The sequence below is a fragment of the Eubalaena glacialis genome, chromosome 3 (genome assembly GCF_028564815.1).
Source record: "Eubalaena glacialis isolate mEubGla1 chromosome 3, mEubGla1.1.hap2.+ XY, whole genome shotgun sequence".
NCBI classification, from domain to species: Eukaryota; Metazoa; Chordata; class Mammalia; order Artiodactyla; family Balaenidae; genus Eubalaena; species Eubalaena glacialis.
The window spans coordinates 80,483,037-80,495,295 of record NC_083718.1 but is presented as its reverse complement, the minus strand read 5'-3'; the positions used below and the strand labels follow the sequence as shown (position 1 = coordinate 80,495,295).

Genomic DNA, 12,259 nt, shown 5'->3' with positions numbered 1-12,259 from the left:
TCTTGTATTAACCCTGGAGGGGCTCGGCCAGGGAAGTCTGAGCCTATTAATAAGGCCGCTTATTCTTTGGGAAACACTCTCTAACACCATGTTTGAGGGGGCGGTTGCCCTCCCTTCTTCCCCCCCCCCCCGCACCGCCCCCTGCGGTCCCGCAGCTGCGCCCCAGCAGGCAGAACATAGGGCGCCTTTCCAGGGTCATTTCCAAGGACCTGTCCCAACCGGAACGGCGCCAGGGTCAGCTGGCCCGAAGGAAAGAGGACTTGGGGGTATGAACGCCCCATCGCCTCCCACTCCTTGCCCCACCTCAGGCCTGCGACGCCGCCCACCCTTCCCCGCCTCCCGGGCTGGAGCCAGGAACTGTGGGCAGGTAAGCCTCCTTGTGGGCGGGGCCTGGCTCCAGTGGGCGGGGCCTGGCTCGAGTGAAACCTGCCCGGCCTGCCCGGCCTGCCCGGCCTGCCCGGTGAGTGTCTCCCAGGGCCGCGCGCCAGGAGCCCTAACCGGAGCCGGAGACTCGCAGCCTCTATCCCATGGCCGGGTCTCCCCGCCGCACCGCGGGCCGGCGACTGCAGCTGCCCCTGCTGTGCCTCCTCCTCCAGGGCGCCACCGCCATCCTCTTTGCGGTCTTTGTCCGCTACAACCATGAAACCAACGCTGCCCTCTGGCACTGGCGCAACCACAGTAACGCCGACAATGAATTTTACTTTCGCTACCCAAGTGAGTGCGGGTGAGGGCGCGGGGGGAGCTAAGGCCCTAAGCTCCCCCGATGTCTTGGCAGGGAGCACTTGGATGCCCAGATCTAAGGTGCCCCAGATTTATAATAACACCCTTTCACTAGCGTCTGCCACGTTCCAGGTATTATGCTGAGGGCGGCACATGCATTTTTTCTCCTTTAGTCTATGAAGTAGGCAAAGATGGGGAAACTGAGGCTCAGAGAGGTTAGATGGCTGGTTCAAGGTCTTGCTGTCAGAATTGAGGGAGCTGGGATTTGAACCCAGATCTGAAGCCCCAGCTTTACCTACTCTCTTGTTGGCCTAGTTGGGCTTTGCTGGGCTGTTCAGAGACTTTGCCTTTCCTGGGGCCTCCACCCTGACCACAGGGAAAAAATCCTCTGGGCAGGGGAGGTATGGAGTGGGGCGCAGGAGGCAGTGATGGTATTAGCTGTGAAGGCAGCCAAGACTAGTGGACTGAGACATTTCTTCCCCAGTCCCCCAAAGCTGGTCCTTCCAGAGCCAGAGAGAAAATGATGTAACTATCCACCAGCCAATCACAGAGTAGCAGCTCCCCAGCCCTGCTTAGGAGGCAAGGCAGGGTCATTAGCCCATTTCACCCAGGAGGAAGCTGAGGCTCAAAGGGGTTGTGATTTGTTCATGAGCACCTACCATGTGAGTGACAGAGCTGGAACTAGGACTCGGCCATCCTCAGCTCCTAGCACCACAGCTCACCTGCCTGCTGACAAGGCCCAGGAAGGAGAAGGTTAAGCCCCTGCCCCCTGTTGTGGACAGAGCCTCTCCCTCAAGATTTGGGACCCAACCTTGTGACTCAGGCCCTGGGCAGCTGGGACCAGATCTCCCAGACTTCATCACAAATGTTTGACCAGGTCTCTAAGCCTCAGTTTTCCCCACCTGAGCAATGGGGAGAAAGATGCTTCAGTTTGAAGGATACACATTCAAACGAGGCCCAGAATGTGAGAGTCTGCTATAAAAATCCCAGGCTGTTATTACCCTACTTTCTGTATGCAGAGCTGGCAGCAGTTTGTCCCTACCTGACCCTCTCCCAGCCCCAACCCCAGCAAAATAACAAAATGAAGCTCACAATGCTGAGGATAGAGAGGGTGAGGTGGAGGCTTGGACCTGGGCATAAAGTGCCAGAATACCGGCCATCCTAGGCAGAGGGGGGGGCTACAGCTCCTCCCTCCCCACATTTCACCCCAATTCTGGCTGCATGAGGTGAGCCATGGATGCTGGAATCAAAGCCAGAGCCACAGAGCTGGGATGGCAGACTCTTGGGGTCATACATTTGTCTACAGAGATGGGGAGTTGGGCAGGGACAGTCCACGGGCTGAGAGAAGTAAGCTCTTGTTCTAGGGTCTGAGCTGGCTGCCTGCCATGAAACCCCATTTGCTTCTCCCATGGGCCTCACTCAAGGCCTCCAAGCCCTGTTTGCTTCACAGTCCTCCCTGAAACCCCCAACCTCTCATCCCTCTGCTACAATGGTAGGCTCTCCTGGATGCACAGTTTTCTGTCCCTGGATTGCAATAAGAGGAATAGCAGTGGGAATCCTATCTGTTTTTCTGCACTAGGTTTCTATCCCTGTGGACTTGGGACCCTGGTGCAGGGATGGGTTGGGGAGGAGGGAGGTGTGAGGTCCCTGGAGCCTGGGACTTTGATGAGCCAAGTCTTCACCTATCCCTGTGTCCAAGAGAAGTGGTCAGGGCCAGAGGATGGTGTAGCCACTGCCCTTTGATTTGGGAGATGAAAGAGAGTTTTGCCGATGTTGTTTAGCTGTGGGACTAGCCAATGCCAAGTGCATGGCTGCTCTGAATGTCTGTCTGTTATCTCTATAGGAAGCGCCTTTAGCGTTCATCTGGTCCACTCCTCTCAGATGTGGAGAGAGAGCCAGAGAGGTCATGTGACTGCCCAAGATCACACAGCAAGTTAGCCAGCCTAGAACCGGGTCTCTTGACTCCCCATCTGCAGACTTTCCCCCACATTACAAACCTCTTATCCTATGAGGCAAGTAATGGAAAATAAGAAAGAGGGGGAAAACTAACACAACATGTAAAGCAACTATACTCCAATAAAAAAAAAAAAAAGAAAGAAAGAAGGGGAAAGACTAGGGAAAAAGACTAGGCATACAGGGGACACAGAAGCAAGATGAGAAAGGGTTCTAAGACAAAATATGGACAGGTTCTTTTTTATATATCTCTGAGACCTGACTTGCAGGGAGAGGGATTTAGGACAAATGGAATCAGGATTTTCTTGAGGTGGGGGCAGGGGGAAGTGATTGGGACCAGAGTGGTTTGTGACTTTTCTAGGAGAATACAGCCCTATCTGCCCTCTTAAAGGCACGTGGGGGTAGAGTGGTGGGGGGAGTTGGCCTCCCCAGCTTACCACTCCCTTTTTCCTGCTTCTCACATTTTATATCCCCACTTTACAGATGAGGAAACTGAGGCTTAGAGAGGTTAAGTGGCTTGTCCAAGGTCACACGGTGAGAAGTGGACGAGGGAGGTGCTGGAATTTAAATCCAGCTCTGTTAGATGCTAAAGCCCCAGCTTTAACTGTCCCCTTGTCCCACAGTCTGACCTTGTTCAGGAGTCATCTGGTGCGGTTGGGGAGGGGCAGTAAGGGAAGGAGGGAGGGTGATAGGTGCCCCTAGAGGGCTTTTATCTTCTCTCCAACCAAAGGTGCATGGGTTTGGTGGGGGTGAGGATGTGATGGAAAACAGGCTCCATCCTGCCCAACCCAGGGATCCCCTGACGGGAATGTTGAGGGGTCATCTCGTCTATACTCCTGCCTCCAGCTGGAATAGCCCCTTACCCACCACAGTCCATGGAGAATGTCTGTGTGGAATGTTCCACAGAGTGGAATGAGTAAAGGAGATTTCTTGATTTTTAGACTCCAGGTGAAAGGCCAAGGGATTGAGTTTTGATTCCAAACAAACCCGGGGTGGGAGATGTAAATATTATTGCCATTTAAGACAAGTTCTGGAGCATTTTCGGCATGAAATGGGCATGACCCAGCCCCCTTTGTTGTTTTGCTATCCTTGGGCAAAAGAACAGACATGGCACCCCCTTTACTGTTTGCACAAGGAGAAAACAAGTCAGGCCGTGAGGCTAAAAGAACTTAGGCTTGGGGCTGAGTTCTAAAAGATACCTCTCCTTTTCTGTTGGGTTTTAAGATCTGAGAGGGAAGAGAGATCTGGGTGATTTGGGGAGTGAGCAGGGCTGGAAAAGTGGCACAGTGGTGGGGACATTTAGTGAGGCCAGTGGACCTCCAGACCCTCACCCCCTTGGCCACTGGGGCTGGCAGCTGAGCTGTAGACCTCCAGTTCCAACATGCACCCAACCCTCTGCCAGGGGCTTGCAAACTCATTTCCTATCAGCCTATACACAACACACACACACACACACACACACAAAAGCATAAAAATTTGCTTCTCTCAAAGTTATTGATTACATTCTAAAGTTCAGTAATAAATTTTTGGCTTGTTGGTGCTTCACCTTTAAACAAAAAAGGAGATTGTGATTTTCTTTCTTTGTGATCTGCCTCTTTCTACAAGAGACGAGGTCATTTACAACAAAAACGTGTGAATAAGAAAAGAAAAGTATAAAAGCAGTACACAAATAATGAACACTGTGAAGGCCTACAGTTGTTATAGTTGAAATTCCAATGTAGCTCTGAGCTTCCAGGCAGCCAGGAAAAAGGGGTAATATGGTCAGGTATGTGTTCTCATCAGAATCAAGGAAGCCTCACAAATGTGATTCTTCGATCCTTTGATGGCTGTCCTTCACCGACAGCTCTACATTCCCAGAGCCTGATGCATGACTGCTTAGTAAACATCTATCACATGAATGAGGGAAAGCAAACCGGTTCCTGGTTCCTCAGGGGAAATGACATTTCCTAGTACTAAGTTCCAGGAGAAATTTCTCACATGGAGCTATGAAAGGAGAGTTTATGGTCATGGTTGACCCTGTTTCTCAGTAAGTTATTTCCAACAAATGCAGTAATGCACTCAAGTGTTTCTCTAGTATTTCTCAAAGCCAAAGATAGCACAGCATTATGGGTACGTAGACCCAAGACAAAGGAAACAGGACCAGATGCACTGGCTGAACATCATACTAGGTTGTGTTTCAAACCCTATTTACAAGTAGGTGGGGGGAGGGGTACAGGACAAACTAATACAAAAGCAAATTGTTGTATTTATCTCATGTTCACTATTACTGTTTAATATTTTAGATTTTTTTACACAGAATAGAAAGCAAACAGAAAAGACGCCAAATCTCCCTGCCCAGAAACCCCACTGACACTTAAAAAAATTCAAGTGATTCATCTATAAAATTAAAACATTCAAAGTATAGAAAGAAACAAACTATAGGGTAAAATCCTCCTTCCCGGAGTGGCCATATTGCATACCTCCAGGGGGCATTATTTGCACCGGAGTCGTACAGCTCAGCAGCCCTGCCCCCTCCCTTCAATTTCTTTTTCCTGAGATAATCTCTGTTAACAATTTAAAGTTATTTTTGTAAATTAATTTATAAAATTTAAAATCCTGAAAATGGAGAGGTATAGATTCTGAACTATGAGGAATGGAGGGTAGACATCAAGAAGGACTTCCGACAGAAAGGGAAAATTGAAGAAAAGCCGGAAGGGGAAGAGAATTTCCAGCACAGAGGGCAGGGACTGCGCCAGGAAAGAACACAGGAAAGGTTGGACTTCTCGCTGGTTGTAAGCGACCCAGGGATAGGGCAAATGAGTGGGGCAGAGAAGAGAGCGGAAGACTCTACTCTCTTGCTCTGACATGGCGACGGCAGGGATGGTCTGGGTCCCACTGCTCCAAGCTGGCCAGCTCTGCATGGGGGACCCAGGCTGGGAGGCCGGCCATGCCCAGGGAGTTTTATAGGCTCGGCTCCAGCCTCAAGGCGGCCCTGGCTGGTGAGAGCTGGGGGCGCTGGCAGGATGGCTGATTGGTGGATGGGTGGCAGCCTGAGCAGCCCTGAATGCCCCCCCCCCTCACCCCTGCAGGCTTCCAGGATGTGCACACCATGATCTTCGTGGGCTTCGGCTTCCTCATGGTCTTCCTGCAGCGCTACGGCTTCAGCAGCGTGGGCTTCACCTTCCTCTTGGCCGCCTTTGCCCTGCAGTGGTCCACACTCGTCCAGGGGTTCTTCCACTCCTTCCACGGTGGCCACATCCATGTAGGCGTAGAGAGGTGGGCAGTGGCGGCCACCCTGGCTCCCCTCAGGTCTACCTGGGAGGCCCCTGTCCAAGGGACCCAGCTCAAACCCAGTCCTTCAAGTCTGCTCCCTGACCCAGGTTTTTGACCCATCAGTTGATTTCTTTTAGGTGCCCTGCCTGTTCTGTTGCCTAATTTCTTCTCCCATCCTCGAGCCCCCACCTCCCCATTTCTTTAGGCCCCTTATTACCCAAGAGATGTTGGGAGGATAGATAGTGTAATGGAAAAGGGCAGGGTTCAGAGGAGCTCTTGATTCAAGATCTGGTTCTTCCACCTGTCGTGGGCTTTGTTTGCTGAGTCCCAGAACCTCCCTGAGACTCTGTTTCCGCATCCACAAAAAAGGCGAGGTGATACCTTCCTGCCTACCAGGGAAGAGCTTAGATGGGTAGGCTCATTGCCTCCTCCCCTCCCCACACCCCCCCAGGGCTGCCCTCGCTTCCAGCCCCCTCTCACCCTCCCCATCCCAACCCCCCAGCATGATCAATGCTGACTTCTGCGCTGGGGCTGTGCTTATCTCCTTTGGTGCCATACTGGGCAAGACTGGGCCGGCTCAGCTGCTGCTCATGGCCCTGCTGGAGGTGGTGCTATTTGGCCTCAACGAGTTTGTGCTCCTTAGTCTCCTCGGGGTGAGTCTGGATGGGGATGGGGTGAGGAGTGGGGGTGGGCAGGGCCAGGCCCTGAGCAGGGAGGGAGTCGGGTAGGGGTAGGGGCGAGGGGCTGCCCCTCCACCTCAGCTCCACCTCCCCAGGTGAAGGATGCAGGAGGTTCCATGACTATTCACACTTTTGGTGCCTACTTCGGGCTGGTCCTCTCCAGGGTCCTCTATAGGCCCCAGCTGGAGAAAAGCAAGCATCGCCAGGGCTCCGTCTACCATTCGGACCTCTTTGCCATGATTGGTGAGGCCTGCTGAGGTGTGGTGGGTACGGGGCCGATTCATCTCCAGGCCTGGTCTTGGGGTGCCACCTAGAATCCTTGGGGTTCTGGCTGGGAACTCCCTTCCAACTCAGATTCTTCCATCAGAGCCCCAGGAATCCGTGCTCACTATTCTCAGTTGTTTTATGACAGGTTCTTAGAACTCAGCACTGGGGTATGCACATGCCCTGAGATCCATCCCAGGGGCCTTTCTCAATGGAAGTCTGATGGCATCAATCTCTGTTAAAGGCATCCAGGGCCCCCACTACTGACAGACAGTTAGAAACCGGACTCCTCAGCCTGGCACACCCACCCCTGCAGGATCTTGGCCGCTGCTCGCCCCCTTCCCCCCTCCCCACTCACTCTCCCCGCGCGCTCTCTCTAGCCAGACTCAGCTTCTCCCCATCTCTAACCTCCAGACTTTTGTCCCTGGGGCTGCGTCCCCCCTCCTGAGGTCATGTCCTCTCAGGAGATTTCCTGGAAGCCCCTGCACTCTCAAGGGGGAGAAGGAGAGGTCGTAGGTCACGCCTGCGAGCAGTAGGGTCTGACCTGCAAGCCCCGTCATCACCACCTGTTTCATTTAAGCGCATACCTCCGCCTTGGCCTCTTCTCCTCTCTCTTTGTTCACTAATGAGTCAGGAAAGGAAATCCGTATTTTATGTTCTTGAAGGTAGTATTGAGTAGTGACCGAAGTGCCCGTTCTTACATTAAAAAGAGACTGGTTTTGTATTTCTTGCTCACATCTGGGTTTGCTGTGAAATAGAGCATGTGGAACCCTAGGTCAGCTGAGGCCTCCTTGCCCTTTGAGACGCAGATAAGTTTAGCTTGAAGTCCAAAGGCCTCCCCAAGATGTCTGTGCGTGCTTTCCTGCGAGGCTTACATTCTCAGATCTCCTCTGCCTCCCAGCTCCTTCCAGACAGGAAAACTGGCCTCTTCCTTGATTCCTCCCAAAACTCTTCTCTGAAGACGCATGTGTATGTGTGGTAGATTTTAATCAGACTGTGGAGGTGCAGAAGTTACATCGCAACCCAAGGACCACTCAGGACTAAGGGGCAGTCTCTCAAGCCTCTTTGCTTTGCTGACCCTACCCTACGGGGTCCCCAAAGGGAGGCTCCCCTTCACCTGCCCTTGGCCCCTCCCCCTCTCCCTCCAGGACTGACCTGGGAACCGCAGGCACGGCATATGGAGCTCCCAGTCCTTACCCCAGATGCACAGGCCCAGCCCATCGGTGCTCATGGCAGGGCCCACCCTCTCCAGGGGGCAGTTGAGGTTATAAAATAAATGATTTTCCTCTTATGTATATCAAGTACCAGATTAGTGCCTGACATGTGGTGCCCTTTGCCTTTTTTTCTTTCCTTTTCTGATACTTAAAAAATCTCAACCCCCTGTGGTTTTCAATCAAGTAGCTCCCTTTTGTGCCAGTACCCTGTGATAGCTACCATTTGTTGAACATTTAGTACTGGCTAGGCCATGCGCTATGCACTTCGTATGTATCACCTCATTTAGTTCTCACTTTATAAAGTAGGTATCACTATCCCCACTTTACAGATGAGAAAACTGAGGCTGCTGAGAGTAGGTGACTTCAGTGCAGTTACACAGCTTGTACATTGTGGGGAAGTCACCTCCTTCCTCTCATTCTGCCTGCCTGCCCACCATTTAGGGACCATCTTCCTATGGATCTTCTGGCCTAGTTTCAACTCTGCACCCACTACGCTGGGGGATGGGCAGCATCGGACGGCTCTCAACACGTACTACTCCTTGACTGCCAGCACCCTTAGCACCTTCGCCTTGTCAGCCCTTGTCGGGAGGGATGGGCGGCTGGACATGGTATGGGGGAGAGGCTTGGGAGAGGCAGAGGGATGGACTGGGAGGCGGGGGAGAGATCGGAGACCCTGCAAGGCGGATTCTCCAGGGGAACAGGTAAGGGCACAGGCACAGGGGGCTCCATCTGCACTGGAGGCATTGGTTCGGAGCATGAGGTGATGATAGGATAGCAGGAGAGTTAGAGGGTTAGATGGTGGGGGAACTTCAGAAGCAGTAGGCGCCACTGTGGTGGGCGGGGTTGGGTTGGGTATGGGTGTGACGATCTGAAAGGGCCTCCAATGCCTTGTTCTTCTGTGCTCCCTTAGGTCCACGTCCAGAATGCCGCACTGGCCGGAGGGGTTGTGGTGGGGACATCGGCTGAAATGATGCTGACACCCTTTGGGGCTCTGGTAGCTGGCTTCCTGGCTGGGACCGTCTCCACACTGGGGTACAAGTTCTTCACGGTACAGATGCCTCTTGGGCCCTGGGCAGAACAGGGGGTCTTCTGGGGGCACACGAGACTCATTATTGGTGTCCTGTTCTCCAGCCCATCCTTGAGTCAAAACTCAAAGTCCAAGACACATGTGGTGTCCACAACCTCCATGGGATGCCTGGGGTCCTGGGAGCGCTCTTGGGGGTCCTTGTGGCTGGGCTGGCCACCCATGAAGCTTACGGAGATGGGTAAGTTCTCCCCACCCTCACCCCCCATCCCCAGTGGAATCGATATCCCCCTGGAACTAAGTCCCTCACTCTCTTTCTCCTTTTGTGAACCAACAAGAAAAAGCTGTCTATTTTCTTTCATTCATTCATTCATTCCTCTGCCTCCTGGGAGCTGAAGAAACTGGGGTGTACAAGACTGGGGACTGCCCTCTTGGTCCTCACTCAAGTGCAGCAGAAGGTCATTGAACAAGTGATTTCAATAGTGTTATTACTAAAGGGTCAGATAAGAGATACTGACCCTTAGGATAGATTTTTGCACATCAGGGCTCAGAAGAGAGGGCAGGCAAAAGTGACCCTCAAAGTGAGCCTTGAAAGGTGTGAGGGTGTTGCTGGCACACGGGAGGTGGGAGGGTGTTCCAGGCTATGGGCCTGACTGGAGCAAAGGCCCGGAGGTGACTCAGCCTGGCAGCTCCCTTGAGGCCCTTTTGGCCGCTGCAGGAAGAGGTGCAGTGCACTGATGCACTGACCAGCCCTGGCTCCGTGCTCCGTCCCTGTCTCCCCACACTCTCCCCTCCCTGCAGCCTAGAGAGCGTGTTTCCGCTCCTAGCCAAGGGCCAGCGCAGCGCCAAGTCTCAGGCCATGCACCAGCTCTTCGGACTGTTTGTCACACTGATATTTGCCTCTGTGGGTGGGAGCCTTGGAGGTGAGTGACCTTGGCTGGGGGGGGTGGAGGGGCGTTGGCAGGAGCTCCAGGGAGGGCAGAAGACAGAGGAGGGGGTTTCTCTGGAGGAAGGGCCATTGCATCCCATCCCCCTGCCATTCATTTACTCACAGATATCTGTTGAGCGCCTACTTTGTGCCAGGTGCAGGGTGGGGTTGTACATTTAAGGGGTAACTTCCTCCAGATAAGTAGGACCAAGGGTACTTGCTCCCTTCTGGTGCCAAGGGAAGGTGGGAAGCCTGCTAGGGGCTGACAGATCCCTCTCCTCTGTGGCTTCCCTGTGCTGCTCCCTCTACCCACTAGAGGGCAGCCCAACCTCAGGCTGAGGCCCTGAGGCGTGTGGGGCAGGGGCAGGGAAGGAAGAGGCCTGCCTGGCTCATCACTAGACTGGAGCACAAAAACCTTCCACAGAGGCAGCCTGCCCACTGATGCCAGGTCAGGCAGTCCTTCCTGGTATCTGGCCTTAGTCCTTTTGGCCTTCAGAATAAAACGTCTGATTGAGTATCCCCACCCTCCTGCTCCTACCCTGAGATTTTCATTCTCAAACAAGGTTCAGCTCATTCATTCATTCATTTAATTACTTATTTACTCAATAAACACTTTCTGCACCCCTCCTGGATAGGCGGCCACAGAAGGCTTATGAGCTGTGGTTCATGACAGACTCACTATTTGGTCCGTTCCCAACTGTGCCAACTTGAATAAGTTATTTAACTTCTTTAAGCCTTGGCCCCCTTCTCTGTAACAGAGGGATCCTATTCATCTTGCAGGGCTGCTGTGGTTGCTTAAGGAGGGCAATGCTTGTCAAGCACTTTGCATAGGGCCTAGCAAAAGTTGGTGCTCGATAAATACCGCTGTGATTTGCCTGTGCCAGGCATCACGTTGACCTCATGCCTCCTGGCTCCTCTGTGCCTGGTGGTATTGAGTGGCAATCTCCCCCATGGGGGTGGCAAAAAGCCTCAGACATGATCCCCTACTGCCACCAGGGCTCCTGCTGAGGCTGCCCTTCTTGGACTCCCCGCCAGACTCCCAGTGCTACGAGGACCAGATTTACTGGGAGGTGAGATGTGGCTGCAGCCCCTCAGGCCCATAGGGCTCTCTCACCCTCCAACCTTCCCTTCCCTGCCGCACCTCCTCTGATCCAACCCGCCTCTTTCCTTCCTCCCTTGCTCCTTCTCCTCTGGCATCCCCCCCCCCCCAGCTGTGGTCTCCAGCCCCCTGGAGCTGCCCCTTCACCTGCTCCTCCATCCTTGCCCTCCAGGTGCCTGGGGAGCATGAGGATTTAGCCCAGGGACCTCTGAGGGCAGAGGAACCGGAGACTCGGGCCTAACTTGCTTCCAGGCCTTGAAAGGACTCGCTCCTTTTAGAAGATGATGGCTGGCTACTGTTGGGAAGCTTTTCTTTTCTAGTTCCCATCACTTCTGCTGCAAGAAAGAAGACAGGAGCCGGAAGGAGCCTCCTTACCATAGGCAGCATTGGGGGAGGGGCAGTAACTAGCGTGGTGAGGGGAGAGCCTCACACAGCCCCACCCCACCGCCCCACGCCCTGCAAGTGAGGCACTCAAGTGACTGCTGACCCACTGGACCAGCATCACTCTGTTACAGTGAAGCCTGAGCCAGGGCCTGGCTCCCTGAGGGTGATAAATACCGCGGTCACCAAGGACTCTCACTCCTTTTTTTGTGCACTGGGAATTTGGGGGGCTCCTCCTACCATCTAACTCACAATGTTGGAACCTCGGGTGAGAAAGGACCTTAGTGGTGACAGTATCCTGCCTCCCTGGGTCCATGGAACTCCCCCTAGGATGCCGTGTTCTGCTAGGTGGATGCCCAGACTGGGCTTACCTGCCTCCAGAGACAGGGAGCTCATTCTCCTCCAGCAAGTCTGTGTTTGTTATAGGACAGCTCAGGCTGCTGCAGAGCTCTTCCTATTCCAGAATGGCTGCCACTCTGACCCTCAACTTGGGTGGCCTCTGAACAGAGTAGGAAGAAGGCCTCTGCTGGGACTAAGAGGGGCAAAAGGAGTTCTTTGCCACTAACTCCTCAGAAGCTGGAAGCAGCCAGCCCCCAGGCACCAACTTATGTCCCTGTCCCGAGTCTGAGGAGTGGGGACTAGGAAGGGCAAATGAGTTGCTGCAGAGAATGGGGCTTCCATCAGCCTGAAGCCATCTGACCACCAGAGGGTGCTCCAGACCCAGCAGAGGAAGATGTGGCCTTT

General features: G+C 53.6%; 1 protein-coding gene across 1 annotated transcript; it reads left to right on the top strand.

Moving 5' to 3' along the window:
• The first annotated feature begins 463 nt into the window (after positions 1 to 463).
• On the top strand, positions 464 to 11,704 carry RHBG (Rh family B glycoprotein). The gene is made up of 10 exons (XM_061185900.1): positions 464 to 714; positions 5,742 to 5,928; positions 6,428 to 6,578; positions 6,701 to 6,848; positions 8,525 to 8,691; positions 8,994 to 9,131; positions 9,215 to 9,348; positions 9,909 to 10,030; positions 11,032 to 11,105; positions 11,307 to 11,704. Exons 1-10 carry the CDS (start codon positions 528 to 530, stop codon positions 11,373 to 11,375), a joined length of 1,377 nt encoding a protein of 458 aa, XP_061041883.1. The 5' UTR covers positions 464 to 527; the 3' UTR covers positions 11,376 to 11,704.
• The last annotated feature ends 555 nt before the right edge of the window (positions 11,705 to 12,259 follow it).